This window comes from Phalacrocorax carbo, chromosome 10 (genome assembly GCF_963921805.1).
Source record: "Phalacrocorax carbo chromosome 10, bPhaCar2.1, whole genome shotgun sequence".
In the NCBI taxonomy this organism is placed as follows: domain Eukaryota; kingdom Metazoa; phylum Chordata; class Aves; order Suliformes; family Phalacrocoracidae; genus Phalacrocorax; species Phalacrocorax carbo.
The window spans coordinates 21,968,548-21,988,193 of NC_087522.1; the positions used below are offsets into that span (position 1 = coordinate 21,968,548).

Consider the following 19,646-nt stretch of genomic DNA (forward strand, 5'->3'; position numbering starts at 1 on the left):
GAACAAACACCATCGCTCCAGACGTCCTCCTTCTTCTCCCGACTCGGTGTGCTGAGCATGACGTCCTACGGTGGGGGACATCCCTCGGGTCGGTTGGGGCCAGCTGTCCTGGCTGCGCCCGCTTCCCTCCCGCCTTCCCGTGCCTCTGGCGGGGGCAGGAGACAAGTCTCCAGAGGAGTCCCTGACTAGTGTAAGCGCTGCTCACGGACGCTCAGCCGCTACTTAACCACAACGAAAACATCAGCGCGCCATCGCACTGTCCTCGTACCAAATCCAAAACACACTACACGAGCTACAGTGAAGAAAGTGAACTCTATCCCAGCCAAAACCAGCACAAGGTCCTAGCGGAATCGCCTCACGTTTCCTTTTTCGGGGCGCGGTAAGGAAATAAGCCTGGTGTATTCGGTATATCTAGGTATATTTTAGGCAGGCACGATGACAAACCAGAAGACGTTCCGTTTTGTCACACGCACGTATTTCAACCTTCCTCCCGCGGACACCCGTGGGGGCTTTTCCGGTGCGCCCCGTCTCCCCGCGCCCTCCCGGTGCGGGGCGCTCCCGGGCCGCCCGCCCGCAAAGGCCGCGGCGGAAGCGGCGGGGCGGGGCAGGCACGGCGGCCATGGCGGCGGGCAGCGCGGAGCGCCAGGAGCAGGAGCAGGAGCAGGGCGGGCGGCAGCGCATAGGGCGGCTCTCGGCTCTGTCGGTGTACCGCCGGGCGGCGGGGGCGGGGCGGCTGGAGCGGCGCCGCCGCGGGAGGCCGCTGCCCGTTGGAGGCAAGCGGGCCAAAGCGCGGCCGAGGCGCGGCGGGGCGGAGCCGGAGGCCCCGCCGCCACTGCCGCCACAGCCGCCGAGCGCCGCCGCCCCCCCCCCGCCGCAGGGAGCGGGCCAAGGCACCGGCCGGCAGCCCCGAGGCCAAGCGGCCCGGCGGCCCCGCGGCGAGCCCCGCCGGCGGCGGCGGCGGCGGCGTGGTGGGGCTGCTGCGGCGGCTGGGGCGGGTGGAGGACAGCCGGCAGCGGGCGGCCGAGCTGTTCCGCTGGCTGGTGGCGCCGGTGGCGCCGGGGGAGTTCCTGGGGCGGCACTGGGAGCGGGAGCCGCTGCTGGTCCGGCGGGGCGACCCCGGCTACTACGCGGGGCTCTTCTCCACGGCCGACTTCGACGCCGTCCTGCGAGGCGGTGAGGTGCACTTCGGGACCCACCTGGACGTGACCAGCTACGCCGAAGGGGTGCGGGAGACGCACAACCCGGCCGGCCGGGCCCTGCCCGCCGTCGTCTGGGACTTCTACCAGAACGGCTGCTCGCTGCGGCTCCTCAGCCCTCAGGCCTTCTCCACCACCGTCTGGCAGTTCCTCTCCATCCTGCAGGAGCACTTCGGGAGCATGGTGGGGGCCAACACATACCTCACGCCACCTGGGACGCAGGGCTTTGCCCCCCACTACGATGATATCGAGGCCTTTGTGCTGCAGCTGGAGGGGAAGAAGCACTGGCGTGTCTACAGCCCCCGGACGGATGCTGAGGTGCTGCCCCAGTTCTCCAGTGCAAACCTCACGCAGGCTGAACTTGGTGAGCCTGTGCTGGAGACGGTGCTGGAGGCTGGGGATCTGCTGTACTTCCCGCGTGGCTTTATCCACCAGGGCGACTGTCTCCCTGACGCACACTCACTCCACATCACGGTGTCTTCCTACCAGAGGAACTCCTGGGGGGACCTCCTGGAGAAGCTCCTCCCAGCTGCCCTGCAGATGGCCTTGGAGGAGAACGTGGAGTACCGGCAAGGGCTTCCCATGGACTACCTGGGGTACATGGGGGTTGCCAACTCGGATGCAGTTGATGCTCGACGAACAGCCTTTATGGAGAAGGTGCAGAGCCTGATAAAGAAACTCGTGGACTACATACCCATTGATGCTGCTGTGGATCAGAGAGCCAAGTCATTTCTTCATGACTGTCTCCCCCCGGTGCTTACACAAGGTGAAAAGGCACAGAGCATATATGGCTTCCCGGCCCGGTGGCAAGATGGAGGCCCCCGCGATGTCGATATACTGATAACAGAAGACACAGAAGTACGTCTCCTCCGCCATGGCATCATTAGATTGTGTAACGAAGAAGCAGGAGTGATGCTGTATTACACGACAGAAAACTCAAGAGTGTATCACAAGGAAGAACCCAAGTTCCTTGAGATAGATCCCGAGTATACAGACAGTATTGAATTTCTCCTGTCTTCCTATCCAAACCATGTCAGGGTGGATACCCTTCCATGTGAAACCTTGGAGGACAAGATTTCTCTAGCCACACTCCTGTTTGAGAAGGGCATTCTGACTACGAAGAAGCCTCTGGTGCAAGTGTAATTCTTATTTTTTTTTAAACAAAATAAATATACATTTGTTTAGAAAGTGTTTTGTCTTGTTCTCACTTTACACCTACTAGGTGTGAATCAGCAGTCCAGATCACAGTATCTCGTCTGGAGGCAGAAGGACTTTGGCATGGGTAGAGAAGTCAAATAATCTGATTAAAATTGGTGTCTACTCTAGGAGCAATTCTGCATGGGTGAGTGACTAGAGAAGGGAAGTGCTTAATTTTTTATTTTTTCCTTTCACCAGCCATATTACTACACCCTAGGTAACTTCAGGAAGCTAGTGAACTTTCTTGCAGTCTGTAAATCATCTGTGTTTACACAGGGTTTTAAAGCAGCGTGTCTTACAGCAGGAAGTACTCTCATTACTCACAGGCAACTTTGGTGATGGTCACCATTCTGTGTGCTTGTGCTGTGCCACACTGCGCATCCAGCGCGGCCTTCAGGCCTGTGCTGTGCTGCACAGATCCCCTGGCCACAGGAAAAACTCAGCCAGCTGTCCCTAAAAGTGGCATCCGCAGGCAGCTCCCATTGGTGCCAGTGATTATGCCAACTGCATGGCCCTGCACTTACCGAACAGCACAAGATCTTCTCATGCAGATGCGAGCTACTGCATTTGAAATGCTTCAGGCTGTGTCTCTCCTTTTTCAGTCTGATGATTGTGAGCTATCTTAGTGATAGAATAACCTCCCTCACTGGTCTTCCTCTCAGCAGCCTCTAGCAAGGAAATTACCAGTCCTTTCAAGGCAAACGGGGCACCCTTTAATATGGGGGTTTTCATGCTGGGTGCAAAAAGTTCTATACCAGGACCTAACAAGTTACATGAATATGCACCTGGCTGTGTGGCCAGTTCCTGTAAATACTGACAAGCCTCAGACACACTTTTCCACAATGCTCTTTTATTGACCCAGTCAGCAGGCAAGGGATATTCTGTCTTTAAAGCCTCCTGAAGCTGCCCCCACTAGAAGGAGGCTGCATTACCCTGTGCTCCTCTGAGCTGCTGGGTCGTCAGGGTTTCGTAAGGGGGCCCCTTTGCTTTGTGAATCACTAGTGGCTGGACAGAAATAATGTTGCCACGCGTCCTCTGACCCTTCTGTCTGCTCATCCTTGCCAGAGGATTAGTGGGTCCTCATCCCACCATTCACCCCCCGGCAAACAGCTCGTACCTCAGTGATGCCCTTCCTGGGCTGCTCTGTGTACCCCCCTTGCACCACAGGCCCTGCACCACGGCTGGCTGCGCCATGGGCACTTGCAGCATGGGCAGCTGTATGGCAGGCTCCCGCACCACAGCTTGCTGCTTGGGGGCTGCGGTGGGAAGTTGCACCAGTAGCTCATGCACGTCGTTCTGCACCGGCTGTAAGCGCCTCCATGTCCGTTTCAAGCATGTTGATAACGACCAAAGACAGCACAAATTGTCCTTAGCTTTTCCTTTCCCTGGCCCCTGTTTCTAAGACAGCATAATACTTCAGCTGGGGTAGGGCATACTGATAATTCCTCCTCAGTTTCTAAAACCACTGGGGGAATGGCCTGAGCTAAACACCCTGCAAATACCCTTTACAGATTTGTGCAGGGCCAGCCAGGCAGAGTTTCTCTTTTCTTTATTCTTTCTCCAGAAAGGCATTTCTCACTGAGACCTGCCCACTGCTGCTCACTAGGAGGTGCTGGTCTGTTACGATCCCAATAAGAAAGGCACTCACATTCTGTATCATTAAAAATGCTATTTATTAGAGCTAACACTCTAAGAAGAGAATAGCATAGATAATCTTACATCCCTTTAGATGCGGGGAACCCCAAGCAGTGTAGCATGTAACAGGACTCCTACCCACACACAGCACACCATGCAGACATAGCCTATAGCAGAGATTCTCCCCTTTCGGTCTTTAAAGGTAAGACTTTTATGTAAGGGAACAGCCATATTTAACACATCTACAGTCAAACAGAAACAATGTTTGCCTGAGAATGTCCTTCTGCGCTGTTCAATAAAGGCAAGGCCATGCAGGTGTCATAATTGCAGGTACCAAGCGGTAGCTGCCTGTGGAAGTGCTGGCTGAGTTCTCCCCGCGGCCAGGGGATCTGTGCAGCACAGCACAGGCCTGAAGGCCACGCTGGATGTGCAACACGGCACAGCACAGGCCTGGGCACGCTCAGGTTAACTCTGTTGTGGGTCGCTAACTGCCCGATGTACAATGGTCTTCTCTTCAGGATCACTACACTGACTTCCACTGAGAGAAATCATAGAATCATTAAGGTTGGAAAAGACCTCTAAGATCATTAAGTCCAACTGCCAACCCACCACCCCCAGGCCTCCTAAACCATGTCCCCAAGTGCCACGTCTGCACATTTTTTGAACACCTCCAGGGATGGTGACTCCCCCACCTCTCTGGGCAGCCTGTTCCAATGCCTGACCACTCTTTCAGGAAAGAAATTTTTCCCGATATCCAATCTAAGCCTCCCCTGATGTAGCTTGAGGCCATTTCCTCTCGTCCTATCGCTTGTTACTTGGGAGAGGAGACCAACACCCACCTCGCTACAACCTCCTTTCAGGTAGTTGTAGAGAGCGATAAAGTCTCCCCTCAGCCTCCTCTTCTCCAGGCTAAACAACCCCAGCTCCCTCAGCTGCTCTCTCCACGAATTCTGAGGATTTCAGACCTAGTGACAACCTGATCTCTCAGTTTCAGAATAAGAAAGTAATTTATCTGCTTCATGCTTTCTTCCCTGTATAAAAATAGGAACGCATGTTTCAATGAAATATTAATAATAATAATAGAATATGGATGCATAATAATGCTACAAATACACTCGCAATAGCAACAATTAAATATTCTTCATCATTTAGAAAAGAAAGCCGTTTGCATTAAGTTAACAAACCAGACATTTCTTTCATGGTCTCTCACTTTCTACTGTGTATGCAGTCAAGTACGAAGAGATGGGTCAAACTTAAGTTCATCCAATTCCCTTGATTTCTGAGGTGTCTTAAATCACAGTGGTTTTTTGGAGCATATATATTCTATGGCTTTTTATAATATTGGATCCAAAGGTACCCTTCTTGGGTACCTATGATTTTATAGTGCAACGGTACTGATAAAGAGAAAACAGGCAATTGCTTGATTTCACAATGTTTCATAGCAGTTAGAACTTCCCAAACCCACACAGAGATTAGCAGCCTCCAAGCAGGGGCTTCTTCCAACAGACTCCTAAAGGTTGGTGTCCAGCCCATGTTGCCCCACTGCAGCAGATGCACAAGCTACGATGGCCTTGAGCCTACTGACAATGTGTATGCTTGTGAGAGCCCTCGTTAAACCTTCTGATGTCACACTTTATCACTGGGGATCTGGCATTGGAGAGGAAAACGAGTCCAGACAACTGGCATTGTGATCCTCCCTATACATCTTACATACAAAAGATCTCCCTGGGATATATTCACCAGGAAAACAGAGGAGACTTGCATCGTTCCCACAGCTGCCCTTTGTTTTCTGTTTCCTGCTCTAGGGACGGCATCTCCATGTGATCTAAAGCAGTTCAGTCAGAAATGGGCTTCCAAAATGACCTCATGGCGGTAAAGAGACTTGCAGGAGGTGAGTGGAACTGTGAAGCTCTCGTGCCCACAGCAGAAAATGCACCTTGCAAATTCGCCTGAAATTCCAGCTGAAAACTTCCCATCCAAAGGCTAGCTAAAAATATTCCTCCAGTGGGAGGAAACGGGAGAAGTGTAAGAATACACTTGTATTACAATCTGTCTATGGGCGAGACAGCTCTGCTCCTCTAAATGATCATACACTGTCTTCCACAGGGCACCTCCTCTGTGCAGTTTTCCTCTCATCACACCTTGGACAACCCCATCCCTCACGATAAACCCACACAGCAATCTGATCAATGGTCTGAGGATGGCTGCCAGAAGGAAAGGGATGGCTGATACATTAAAATCAGTCCTTGATCAAACAGTGAGTCTGTCAGAAACCCGAGTATACCCTCAGTACTGCTAGTGCTAAGTACTAGCACTTAGATCTCCTAGTAAGTGTCTGGATTCACCATATTCACCTGACAGCAGGTACAGCCTGTAGCGCCATGGGACACCAGGGCCTGGGCACAGCTGCCATCTTTGCAGATGCTTCTGTGGTGCCAGGGGACTGGTTGTGCCGAGCCCACCCTGCCACAGGCTGCAGTGAGGGCTCCAGGCAGCCTTGATGTCTCCCAGCATAGCGAGTGCCCCTCAGTTGCAATCTCCCTGACTGTGTGTGGGAGGGTATGGGGAAAGACCAGCTGCTTTAAGGACTCCCCAGTATGGAGCACTAAGATTAGCCGAATAGGCAGAGCCTGCCTGCCCCATCAGGCAATGGGGTAGATATGAGATACTGTTGTCCCGGCTGCACCTGGCACAGGCTCTCTGTCAGCTCTGGTCTGATGGACCTGGGGAAGCGTCTTTTCCTCCAGAGGCCACACCATGGCTTATGGAGGGGAACATTCCGCATGCTGTAAGGCAAGGCAAGGCAAAGCTTGCTTGAGCTACATCCCTGGCACATATTCAGGGGATGCCTGCCACACATGCCTGTTCCTCCAGAAGCACTTCTCCCAGAAGTGCTGGAGTGGAGCAATGCAGGACTGGATATGTACGGAGGTGGCTGCGAGGCTGTGGGTCCCTCTCTTTCCTTTTGAGGTCAGGAGAAGTCTAGATAACGGTCTGGCGGGATGGGTAACTTTTAGAAGCTGAGGTTAGGTCTGTTGAGACCCAGCTTGGTAATGGCCCATCTATATTTGCTATGCTGTGAGTGCACTGAGCACCATTTTCTCTGAGTTGGTGTTGTCCAAACAGTAATGGAGTCTGACAACATGTTATAAAATAAAGCTTTGTAGAGATAGTAGGAAAGATGAGCAACTACTGAGTAGGAAAGATGAGCAACTACACACTCATATGATTACTCACCCAATCACTGATAGCAAACACAGGATTGTAAGTGATGCCACGGTTCCAGTGGACTGCCAGGGACATTTGGTGTCCAGATCATTTGGCAGCAAGAGCCAATCGTGCCAATGCCTTTTTGAATGAGGGTAAGAGTCATGCGACCCCTTGGCTCCAGCAATGGCAGTCTGATTTGAGAGAATCATTCCTTATACTAACAATGTGGGCAGCATCCTGCCTATGCTGCCAGTGTTGGTCAGGGGCAGGGTGTTGGGAGGCAGGGCATCAGATGGGACATGGGAGGCAGGGCATGCCTGGAGGTAATGCAGCAGAAACCCTGCTGGCTGCCATCACCCCTATGTACTCTGTGTGATCTCTCAGCGTACCTGAATGTCCCCACCAGGTACCTTCAGCTGCAGTCCAGCTATGAAGTTGTGTTGGTGTTTGCCTCAGGTGGTGTTCAGTTCAGCATTAGTTGACTGACTGAGTCTTGAACATAGCCTTTGAAGTATTGGGGAGGCCTCTCTTCTTGACAGGCACTTCATCACTAGGCACACAGATAATTTATGCAAAGGCAAGTGTTTTGTTAATCAAACCAGAAAGATGTTTGCAATCTCAAAGAAAGTAAATGCTAGATATATTCTCCTCCCTTTTCCACCCTTCACCAGGAGCAAGGAATCCATTTTGAACCAGCTGGCCATCTAAGATGGGGGAAAATGCAGCATAAGGCTCGTTCAGACGACCAGGATGATGCTTGGCAAGAGATCTAGGCTTTATTCTACACCCACACACACCCCCCACAAACAAAGGCAAATCTGAAGGACCTGAGTTGACAGATGCTTTTTTGCTTATTGAATTAATATTGTTCACACCTGCACCAGTATAACCCCAATAACATGGCTTCATATACCTACGGCTGTGAGTAGAATTTGGTTCACATTTTCTGTAATTTCCCTGAACTTTTTTGATCAAGCACTGAGAAAAGGGATAGCATTTGAATTGCCCTTAACTGAACAGATCATATGCAATATGCTAATTTATCTTGCTGGTGGCCTGTGAACTTTAAATAAATTTCTGTACTCTCCATATAACTGTGGTCTCCCCATGTGTATACCATCTTCAGCCCATACTTTAAAGCAACCTCCACCATATGTACCTTTTGGGCACAGATTTCACCACATTTACAGTGAATCTCTCATCACAAATGGAAACATCTCTGCTGAACTGCAGAAACTGTACAATATGGGGTGGTAGAAAAAGTAGTGGTGCTGGTGTCTCTGGTTAAGAGCTCTTGGGCTGCTGTGAGAGATACCTCCTCCCTGGAAGAGCTGTGTCTTCTGTGCCTAGGGTTCACCTCTCCTCTAGAAGTATGTGCTCTGGCTGATGACTTCCACTTCTGGCCCCAATATGGTCTGGTCATCCGAGAAGTTGTTCTGCAACCTTCTCGCAAAGGATGTACACCTGCTGCTTTGTGTTTGGATTGCAAAATCTGTGTAAAACATCAGAACTGATAAAAGAGAATTAGTAGCAAAAGAAAATCCCAGGCCCTTCCCTACCTGTGATGTTTTGTAATCCATGCTCCCAGCCAAAACCTGTGGGCTTGCCCTAGCATGGGTAAGGCACTCTGGGCATGGGCATGAAAAGCTCATGGCAGAACAGGAGGGAGAGAGTGACAGGAGCCTTGGGGCAGGCCGTGGCCACAACAGGTGCTGTCATTTGGTGAGAAGTGCAAGCCTGCAAAGTCCCAGGAGATGCCAGGAGAGCGGCACCAGGCTTGTGGGGCTGTCTTTCCCCTGCGATGCTCCCAGGCTGTGGCCCCATGCACCCACTCCAGCTCAGGGTGGCACCAGCCTCTCTTGGGATGCCCCCACTGCGTAAGGTGGGCTCCCATCCCATATGAGCTTCTGAACATCTTCCCCCATGGGGAAGATGGGACCCAAGCCTCAAACGTGGTCCCTTACTGGACTTCTGGGGCAGGGGGGCCTGAAGGAGCTGGGGCAGCAGAGAGTGGAGAGGGGCTCTGTGCCAGACCTTGCCATACTACCCCACAACTGTCCCCATGTGGAGCAAGTTTCAGGCCCACAGGCTAGGGACAAGTGGGAGCTTCCCTCTCCTCCAGCACAGCACTAAATCCATGATGGTGATGCCCTGCTGCATGTGGGATCATGTACCCTGGGTGAGCTGTCTGGGCTGTCCAGGGGAATCAGTCCATTCTAAAGTACTCCCAGACTGTGGTGGCAGTTCCCCCTGGTCTACACACAGCAAAGTGGCAACCCTTTCCAAAGGGTGCCTGCAGCTTGGGAGAAGGAAGGGAGAGCCTGTGAGAGAAGCCTGGATATGAGGAGGAGGGCTGCCTCACACAACTGCTAGGAACTAAAATGAGCCAAGTGGTGGTCAAGGGCTGGTTTGGGAGTGGGAAGGGGAAACTGAGAAAGTCACCATGCAAATCATCTCTGCCAGTGGACCTTAATCAAAATGCTGAAGTAATTGCAATTATTAACACTAAGATAGATTTGCATCTAATATAGGTGGTACCTATCTTTCTGCTGCTCAGTTAATTAACTTGCCAGTTAATTTGCAGTCATTTAGCAGCTGACAGCTAAATGATTTGTCATGTCCTTTCCCCAGAAGATGCTTTTCTGCAGTTCCTGTTGTGTACCTGGTTTGAAGCATTCTCAACCAGAGAAACATTGAAAGCAATCATTTCAGGCAATACTGGTCTCTGTCTTGTCTGCTCCAGGAAAAGACCCCTTTCCAGGTATCACCAACATACATGAACTAGGAGGAGATCTTTTTGAGCACAGAGCAGCCTGCTGGCCAGTCATGGTCCTGGCTTATTATCAGTATGAGGAAGCCAACTGAACTCCACCTGGAATATTTTGAAGAGGCTGTGAACTATATGTGCAGCACCCACAGGTAGGAGCACCCTCCATGTCCCCTGGGCTCCAGGGAGCACTTCTCCAAAGTGCCTGTCACTTTGCCTGAGTTCTCTCTGGAGGAAGCTGCTGAAATATTGACCTGGCACAGCTGGCATCTGCCAGGAGTTTCGGTGCCTGGGCTCTAGGAAAGAGGAAGGGTCAAACAGATATACACTGGAAGGGCAGAGAATGGGTACCCTCGAGGTACCGTCATCTGGAGTGACAGATATGGTGGCTGAGATATAATAAGGTGGGGAGGTTGTGGAGGAGAGAGACATGCATTTTCTGAGGCAGACTTCATGAATTGTCACCACATGCTTCCATGTGAACTCTTAGTCTAAAAAGTACAACCTAAAAAGCATTTCCCGGTATCTAGCTATGGTGGGTTGATCTTGGCTGGCTGTCAGATACCCACCAAGCCACTCTCTCACTCCTCTTCCTCAACCAGACAGGTGGAGAAACTAAGAAGAAAAACGTCGTGGGTCAAGATAAGGACAGGAAGATAAATCAGCATTTGTCGTCACAGGCAAACCAGGCTTGACTTCAGGAGAATTAATTTCATTTATTGCCAGCCAGTAACAGAGTAGCAGAGTGAGAAATCAGAACAAAACTAAAACACCTGCCCCTCACATCTCTGGGCAGTGGCAGGTCCATTTCGGAGCTGGCTGAAACTGTTTCTGTCCAACATAGGGGAAGCCCCTGGTCTCTTCTCACAGAGGACATCCCTATAGCTCCCCACTACCAAAACCTTTCCACACTAGCTCTGAATAGTCTTACTTTTCTCCTGCAGCCTGTCCTCAAATGGTGCCATTGTGCTTGCTCTCTTGGCTGTTGCCATAGCAACTGGGAACATTTTTCATGTGCATAGGAGGTGCTTGGCACTCGTGCATCAGAAAAACTAATCATTGGCATCACCTTCTTCACAGTGTTTTGCAAACTCTCAGCATTATACAACGTTCCCCTCCAGGAATGAGTTGTTGTGTTTTTCAGCTCAGACCTGATGAAGATTTCCTCCTACCTACCAGGTGAAGGGACCAGGGGTTGGCCTGCTCAGTTACTCCAAAGGAGCTGATGTCTCTCGCCATGTCCACCTTCCTGAAGAACATCACAGCTGTTGCTTCCCTCAACAGCCCTGTGGCCATTACAGCAATTCCCCTCTTACAAGGATAAAACCATCTCCTCTTTGACCATTGATGAACAACAGGTCAAGGTCATTGATTCCAATATTCTTGATTGTTCTGACATCCTTATTGACCCCTTTCAAGCCCCTGGCAACCAAAGCCTGATCCCACTAGAGAAAGCTGAGGCACAGTTGCTGTTCATCTTGGGACAAGGTGACAATGTTGTCAAAAGTGAGCATTATGGTACTGAAGTCTGCAAGCTTTTGCAGGCTCAAGGGAAGGAAAACTTTCAGATTCTCTCCTTCCCTGGAACAGGACACTGCATTGACCCTCCCTTTTTCCCTTTGTACCCCATAGGAAACCATCCTGTCTTTCACAAGCAGGCAATCCTGGGTGGGGAGCTGGGGGCTTATTCTAAAGCTCAGGCTCATGGTTGGCCACAGATCCGGGTTTTTTTTCAACAGATACTTAAATGACAACTAATGTGCCAAAAATAACATGCAAGCTACACACAACTTCGAACAACCAGATCTGATAAATTCTTTGACATTTATCAAGTCAAACCTTGTTCACAGGGTTTGATAAAACTGCAGTATCTTCCATGACTTTGCACATCCATAACTCAGAAAAGAACTCGGTTTGCCTTTTGCATTTTTCCCCAAACATTTTTGCTCACATCTCAAGAAAAGGAACGGCAAATAGATTTGTATTAGCCCTTGATAAATTAGGTCATGTGCAATATGTGCTGTTATATTTCTCTGACACTTTCTATTCTTCTAATAGTTGACGGTACTCTGCATATCACTGTGGTGTCTACATGCACATAGCTCATACTTTGAAGCAAGACCTCTCAAATGCTAATTTTGGAGTAGGGGTTTCACCACTCTTGTGGTGAATGTCTCATCACAAATGGAAATGTCTCTGATCTCTGTGCTGCTGGAAGTGTGTAAGAATGGATGCTATAGCCAGGGTGCTGGGGTGTCTCTGGTTAACCCTCAGGAAGTGTCCTTTGCCCTCTGTGCCTTCCTTCCATCTTCCCTTCAGCAGGAACTGGTTTGGCTCATGGATACTTCTGTCCCCAAGATGCCATGCAAAAAGCTATTCTGCTGAATGTACAGCCATTGTGATCTTCAAGTTCACCTTTGTTATTAGGGTGAGGATTGTAATGGAGACTGAGATTTGAAAGCCATGGGGTCATCTGCTGTGCTTTGGTTAGAAGTAGGGATCTTTCCATCTCGACCACCCTCTACACCCCAGAGTGGAACTTGCAGGAGCTTGGGTGGAAGGGCTGCCCAGGTGGGGAGAGTAGACCAGAGAAAGCTGACACATAGCCTTCTTACCTTCACTCTTCCACTGCTCTTGGGACACCAAGTGTGGAGGAGAAGGAATGTTGCTTCAGCATCTGCTCCAGCATATAGTCAAGCTAGTGATGAAATCCAGCACTGCAAGCCAAGGAGTGTTGTTGTCAACAACAGGAGAAGCTGCCATACGTTCAGCGCTGGACACTAGACAACATACCCCCTTTGCAAGATGACAAAGCACCTCACCTGTTTAGGAGAGATGGGGCAATCTCCATGGGGAACAAAAGACTGCTGACACTCTGCCCAGTACCTCTGACCACTTACTATTCCAAAACTGGACAACGTTGAGGATTCCCTCAGATGTTTCCACTAGTTTCACACCACTAAATCAGACATGGGGAGCTCTGAGCAAGAGGTACCTCCACCTGCATCTCCCAGGAGAAGTCAGGGAGCCCGAGGAAGCAGGTCTCCCTTTGCAGTTTTCTTCGGAGCAAAAGATCTGGATAATACAGACTGAGTGGCCTTCTTTATAAACCCTTGCACAATCCATTACTGGAAGAGCCAGGTGTTTTCTGACCTGCCTAAAGAGTCTGTGAAAGTGCCCCTTCCTCACCCCCACGCATCCCTACCCACCCTGCCCCTTTCACCTGGCTGTGCAGGTGCCAAGGCTGGGCAGAGCCCAGTAGAGACATAACCTGCCTCATCCAGGCCTTGGGGCAATCAACATCGGGGAAGAGGCGGAAAGAAGACCCGAAGCTGTGCCGGGCTGGCGCTGGTTTGGCTTCTCCCCGCCTCGGCTGGGGCTGAGCCTCGCTCAAGTCTCAAGGCTGAGCCTCACGGCCCAGCTCAGGGGCTGTCCCATCGCTCTGCGGTCCGTCGCACACAGGCCCTTCCCTGTCCCGACAGTGAATCCCGACTGCGATTCTGCCCGGTGGCTCGGCAACACCTCTGCCCGCCCTGCCCCGCACGTCCCCTCGCCCACAGCCGCCGCCCGGCCCGGCGGAGCTCGGCGGAACACCGAGGAAGAGCTCCGGGGTGCCCGGCCGGCTCTCACACCGCAGAGTCCTCGGTGGAGATCCCTCCCGCGGCCGGGGCGGGCAGCGAAGGCAGGGGCGGAGGCAGGCGGGCGGGGCGGGGGAGCCGCCGTCCCGCTCTGCACCGCCCCGCCCGAGCCCGGCCCCGGACCGGCGGGGACCCGTCCCGGAATCCGCCCCCAGAGGCGGAAGCGACCCAGGAGCCATGTGGCAGGTCACCACCCGTTCCCTGAGCAGGGCGAGTCCTTGCGGCTGGCAGAAGCGGCTGCCCTGGCCCAGCCCCAGCCCCGCGCCTGCGGCCCCGCAGCGCTGCAGCCCCGCACCGACCCTTCGGACGGCCCCTGCCCGCGCCTTCTCCTCCATGGCCCCCTCCGTCTGCCTCTCGCCCGCCGCCCGCAGCCTCTTCGACGAGCCGCTGGCCATCGCCGTGCGTGGCCTCGGCCCGCGGCAGCAGGTCACGCTGCGGACGTCCTTGCAGGACGAGACGGGCGAGCTTTTCCAGGCCTGCGCTCGCTACCAGGCGGGGGACGACGGGGAGCTGGACCTCGCCCGCTGCCCCGCGCTGCCGGGAGGCAGCTTCTCCGGCCTGGAGCCCATGGGGCTGCTCTGGGCTTTGCAGCCCCAGAAGCCCTTCAGGCGGCTGGTGAAGCGGGACGTGCAGAGCCCTTTCCTCCTGCAGTTGGAGGTGTTTGAGGGCCACGGGGACCCCCCCGGGCAGCTCCTGGCCCAGGCGCAGCACGAGAGGGTGTTCCTAAGGGATGGGGTGCAGAGAGTCCCGGTGCGAGAGGGAAGGATTCGGGCGACGCTTTTCCTGCCCCCCGGTGAGTACCGGCTCTGCCGGGCTCCTTTCCCCACGGGTGTTGCCTCTGCTTTCGGCCCTGTGCCCCCAGGCCCGGAGCCAAACCCACTCCGGGCTCCCCCTGAGCCCGGTACCAGGCAGAGGACAAGGGGGAGCTGGACCTTGCCAGCTGGCACTGGGCACTCTTCAAGGAGCAGGCCCGTCAGCCTGACCAGCCTTGATCTGCTGGCCATGCTCCTCACGTAGCACCCCTGAGTTTATTGGCTGGTATTGGATATGAAGGCATTGATCACAGTACCCTTTTCGTTTCCAAATGCTGTGGGAGGTGGTGTCGGCCAGTATTCAAAGTACCTTTCCTCTACCTGGCTGTTTTCCAGGGAATTCTGCTAGTAATTCTTAGAGTAAGTTGAAGGTTGCTCTCTGAAAATCAGGAGTCCTAAGCCTGCTGCTTCCCTTCCCGGCCTCTCCGCAGATCCTGAACTTTGTAATGTCCTAGTTGCTGCAGCCCAAGCTGCCTTTGCTGCCTCATTTGTCCCCAGTTCTTCCCTGTTCGTGAGCTGAAGATCAAGTAAAGCATTAGACAGGTTTACCCTTAGAGTATTTTTGTCAGAATATGATCATTGAGAGGGTCTGTGACATTTTCAAATTGCCTGACAAATGTTGTGTTGTCCTCCCAGCAGCTGTCCAGGCTTCTGCTAGTTGTCCGCAGGAAGCCTCATCTCTTGTCTCCTCTTGGTTGAGTGGTCTATAGCCACTCGACCACCACATCCCACCCTGTGACCGAGGGGCTTTCACCAAGCATGCCTCTGGAACCCTGCATGCTCAAGGAGCTTATCTACGTAGCACGTGCCTTTGCCTCTCCCCCTTCTTCCCTGCCTGTCCCTGGTAACTCCTCCATGATAGTGCCAAAATCATATATGCTGTCCCAGCCAGCGTCCCAGACTCTTGATTGCGTTGTAGCCCTGTGGCTGGAGGTGTCTTTCCAGTTCGTGTTTGTTGCCTAAGTTCTTCGTGTTACTCTGCAGACACCTGAGGGCAGCCTTACCCTCCTCCTTTCCATACTTTGTTCTCAGTTTGCAGCAATCCCTCTGAGCCCTGTCCCCAATGAACCTAATGTAAAGCCTCCCTCACCAGGTTAGAAAGGCTGGTTGTAAATACTTTCTACTCTTAATCACAGAATAAATGGCTATACTGAAACTGAGAAGCTAGAACCATCAGAAGATGAGATTTTTTTTGGATCAGTCTTCTGGGAAATTCACTGGGGAGAAGCCTCCTGGGTATTTTTGAAGCAGAGCTTGATACCTTTGCAGTAAATTTATGTGCTATAGAGAACTAGTTGTGACTGTCAAGAGACACTTTCCCTTCCAGCCACATGTTCCCCTATGTTTATTATCCAAAAGATTAGCAGGCCTGCTATTCTGTGCTGTCTTGTTTAGTTTTGAAGCAATGTAGCCATTGACTGAAAACTGGCACAGTAATTTAGGACCCTTCATACCATTCTGCTGCTCTGTTATGTGGTGTCTTGCAGGAAACGGCCCTTTTCCGGGAGTTATTGACTTGTATGGAACTGGAGGAGGACTCCCTGAATACAGGGCATGCCTACTGGCCAACCATGGCTTTGCTGTGCTGGCTCTGGCTTACTACAGCTATGAAGATCTCCCCAAAGATATGAAAGAATTCCACCTGGAATATTTTGAAGAAGCTGTAAACTATATGTTACAACACACCCAGGTTGGTTTGTTCATGGACACACTCTGTCACTAGAGGGAACTCTCATTAGTCAGGTCCTGTCAGACTGCAGATGGGGCAGAGCTGCTGTACTTAAAATACTCCATTCAGGTTGGCTGTAATGAATTTGTTTTATGTCCTTGACTCCCATTACAATGGTTCTCTGGAAGATTATTCCAGTTCTTCCTCTTGAACTGGACAGGTGACACATAATTTCTGCCCCATTCAACCCAGTGGTATAACTAGGGTACTAGTTGCCTGGAGGCTTATTGGACTTCCAGTGGGGCTTTTAGGTTTATGCTCTGTAGAATGTCCTTCAGAACTAAATGCCCTTTTCAACCATGGAGCACCTGATAACCTTCTGTGATCCAGGCCTCAAGGAAGTCCACCAGTAGACATTTGTTGCTGTGTATTGTATAAGCTGTTAAAATCACTCCAAAATATTGGTATTTGGTGAGTGTGGGTTTTAGTAGCTAGTTGTGAACTTGGGGATCCTTCTAAGTCAACACCTCTTAGCCCTGCTCGGTTCTGCATCTGCTTCCAAGTAGCTGTGCATGACAATAACTAGAATTGCACAAGGCAACACTTGGTTTCTCCAGAAATAAATATGTTGCTCAACCTCAGAAAGATGAGTAGTTGTTAAAGGTCTTGGTTGCTTTTCAGTTGCCCTAACCCTAACTGCTCGTGCCACCTCTCTGCCCAGAAAACTCTGAAAATTGCTTCCCCCCCGCCTTTTTTTTCCTCTGAGAGCAGTACCGTAGCCTTCCATTAACACCTCCAGTGATACCCTCACCATATTTTTAACACATTGCAAAGTTTCAGCCATGTTTTCTAATTTGCCCCTTCCCATATTTCAAAGTCAATGGGTTTGGAGCCTATTACACTGGTGATAAGGTACAAAAGGTATTAAATTTTGATGGTGTCTCAGAGACTTGTTACCCCTGAGGGTCTTTGGATATTGGAGTAGTTGTGATACTAGCATCTTCCAATATCCTTAGAGGATTTCAGCACCCGGTAAGATCATTTAGCTTTCCTATTGTAGTTAATTTGCCTGTGTAAAAGAAAACAAAGGTAACCTATTCTAGATGGACTCCAGAGGACTGTACAATTTGCTTAGAAAAATAGTTTTAATAGGTTATTTTTTAAGATACATTTTAATGAGTAAGGTATCTTAGAATACTTCCATTTCACTGTGAGTTAGACACCAAGCATGCCAGAGAAATGTGAGAGCAGCTAATGTAGAGTCTGCTATCCCATGCGAGCTTCTTAATAGGGGAATTGTAGACAGTGGTTGAAAACAAGAAACGCGTTATCGTAACTGATGACAGTATCATGGTCTTTGCTGACTTTGAGCATTTTGCACTGAAAGAAAGCATTTGTAGAAGAGACCTACCTTGTCCCTTCCCTCTTCTTCCCTGAACTGCCTTATAAGCAAAGTGAATGTGGGGCTGCACGTCTGCATGCTTTTTGCAAGCACAGCTATACCCTCTGCATATGCTTCAGCACTGAGCCTTGTAGCTTTGTTAGGATGATGCTGCAGTCTCAGCAGGGCTTATGATCATAAATCAAGCATGGAACAGTGCCCCAGGGTCCCTCAGGCGTGGACCCTGCACACAGGACCTTAGATGCCTATACCTGGGGTCCAGGTTCAGGACAGACACTGCTGCGAACGTGGCAACATTTTAAAGAAGTGGCATGCTGTGGTTCATTGCTTCTGGTTTCTCTTCTCTCCCCTCCAGGTTAAAGGTCCGGGAATCGGTTTGCTTGGAATCTCGAAGGGGGGTGACCTGTGCGTCTCCATGGCCTCCTTCCTAAAGGGCATAACAGCCACCGCCCTTATTAATGGCTCGGTGGCAAATGTGGGCGCAGTGCTCCGCTACAAGGATGTCACCATTCCACCCCTTGGCATCAATGCAAAACACATCAAGGTCAACAAGTCAGGGGTTGCTGATATTGTCGATGTACTGAACAACCCGCTAGAAGGGCCTGACCGCCAAAGTTTTATTCCTTTGGAGAAGGCCGAGTGTCATTTCTTGTTCATTGTTGGCCAGGATGATCACAACTGGAAAAGCGAATTCTTTGCAGTTGAAGGGAGCAAACGTTTGCAAGCTCATGGGAAGGAAAAGCCTGAGATAGTCTGTTATCCTGGAGCAGGGCACTATATTGAACCCCCCTTTTTCCCGATGTGTGCAGCCTCGATGCACCTGCTAGTTGGCAAGCCTGTGATGTGGGGAGGGGAGCCCAGGGCACACTCTGAGGCACAGGTAGATGCTTGGCAGCAGATCCAAACTTTCTTCCACAAACACCTCACAGGCAAGCCATCTGGAACATCCAATAAGCTGTGATGTGAGTTAGATTACAGATGAAGATACCGGTGTTTCAAGTTTGTTTTGTTAAATGGCTCTGAATGAGAAGAAAGAACATCAGAGAATAAGCTACTGGGTTTCTTGGAGGATGATAGCTGAGAACTGGGATGAAAATTTGCCTTAGCTTTCTCTGAGGAAACGTGTTATATGCCATTGTCCTTACCAGAGCCAGCTTCATGCTCTAGTTTTTCTGGAAGCAGCTGTTCTCTCTTCCTGCCTCTAGTAACCTTTCTGTTCTCCCTGTGTACTGCCCTATCCGTTGTTGCTCTTTCCTCTTCTCCCACATCACTGGAATGCATCTGCCTTAACACTTAATATACAAATTCACTTACCAAAACCAGCAATACTGTGCCTGCATTCTTGGAGAATGCATCTCCCATTTATAAATGAGCACATGCAATAGAAATTACACTTTGTATGGTTTTGGAAAGTTTGTAAGCATGAAGAAATGACAGAATTGGACCTGTTGGTAGTCATGCCTGGAACTGCTTGTGGGCATCTCCTCAGCAGGGCTGGATATCCCTGTGTAGGTCCACAGCACTGCTGGAGGGGAGTTTCTCCCTGCCTGTCCATTCCCTTAATGCCTCCACAGCTGCCTGCTTGTAAGTGCTGCTAAAAACAGCAAGGCTGTGAAGATGGCACGGCAGCTCCTTGCAGCATCTTTGCCTCATGACCGAGCGAGCGCTACGATGTGGGGTTTGTAGGAGCTGCCATTGTGCATGGGGGGGCAGGGACCGGTCTCTCCCACGGGGCCCTGCAGGACTCCAGGCTTCCTTTCTGGCTCCCTCTGAGGAGCGGGGTGCGTGCTCACCCCCCGCCCAGTGATTGTCGGTGGCGTTTGGCACCCAAGTGTGAGTTTGGAAGAAGACTGAATATTGCTTGTGGGGCGCTGGCGAGTTTGTGCTATCCTATAAAAAGTTTTTAGCACATCAGTGCCTTACAGAGGCAGCGTGAGCGGGTGTAGGCCGAGCTGCTGTTCGTGTGTTACTGTTCGCGTGTTACGTGAATTCTATTGGTGTGTTTGCGCGTTTTGCATTCGCTGCGGGTTTTTTAATGGATTAAAATGAACCGTTAACCTCTACCGACGGCTGGCTGTTCCAGAGGGCCGGGGGAATGGGGCGGGAGGGGCGGTGTGAGG

The 19,646-nt window shown here is 51.3% G+C and overlaps 2 protein-coding genes across 2 annotated transcripts; both read left to right on the forward strand.

The window, feature by feature from the left end:
- Positions 1–578: 578 nt before the first annotated feature.
- On the forward strand, positions 579–2,387 carry RIOX1 (ribosomal oxygenase 1). Its single transcript, XM_009515132.2, is given in 2 exon segments — positions 579–851; positions 853–2,387. Coding segments are annotated over 2 exon segments (1,719 nt in total). The 5' UTR covers positions 579–619; the 3' UTR covers positions 2,340–2,387.
- An 11,349-nt stretch (positions 2,388–13,736) lies between these two features.
- On the forward strand, positions 13,737–19,589 carry LOC104047768 (acyl-coenzyme A thioesterase 1-like). The gene is made up of 3 exons (XM_009508120.2): positions 13,737–14,436; positions 15,943–16,145; positions 17,882–19,589. Exons 1-3 carry the CDS (start codon positions 13,821–13,823, stop codon positions 18,485–18,487), a joined length of 1,425 nt encoding a protein of 474 aa, XP_009506415.2. The 5' UTR covers positions 13,737–13,820; the 3' UTR covers positions 18,488–19,589.
- The last annotated feature ends 57 nt before the right edge of the window (positions 19,590–19,646 follow it).

Bases quoted from the DNA above. Each gene is read 5' to 3' on its own strand.
- LOC104047768 (XM_009508120.2), top strand. From the start codon at position 13,821: ATGTGGCAGGTCACCACCCGTTCCCTGAGCAGGGCGAGTCCTTGCGGC. The intron at 14,437-15,942 runs GTGAGTACCGGC...GGTGTCTTGCAG, and splicing joins GACGCTTTTCCTGCCCCCCG to GAAACGGCCCTTTTCCGGGA. The intron at 16,146-17,881 runs GTTGGTTTGTTC...TCTCCCCTCCAG, and splicing joins ATATGTTACAACACACCCAG to GTTAAAGGTCCGGGAATCGG.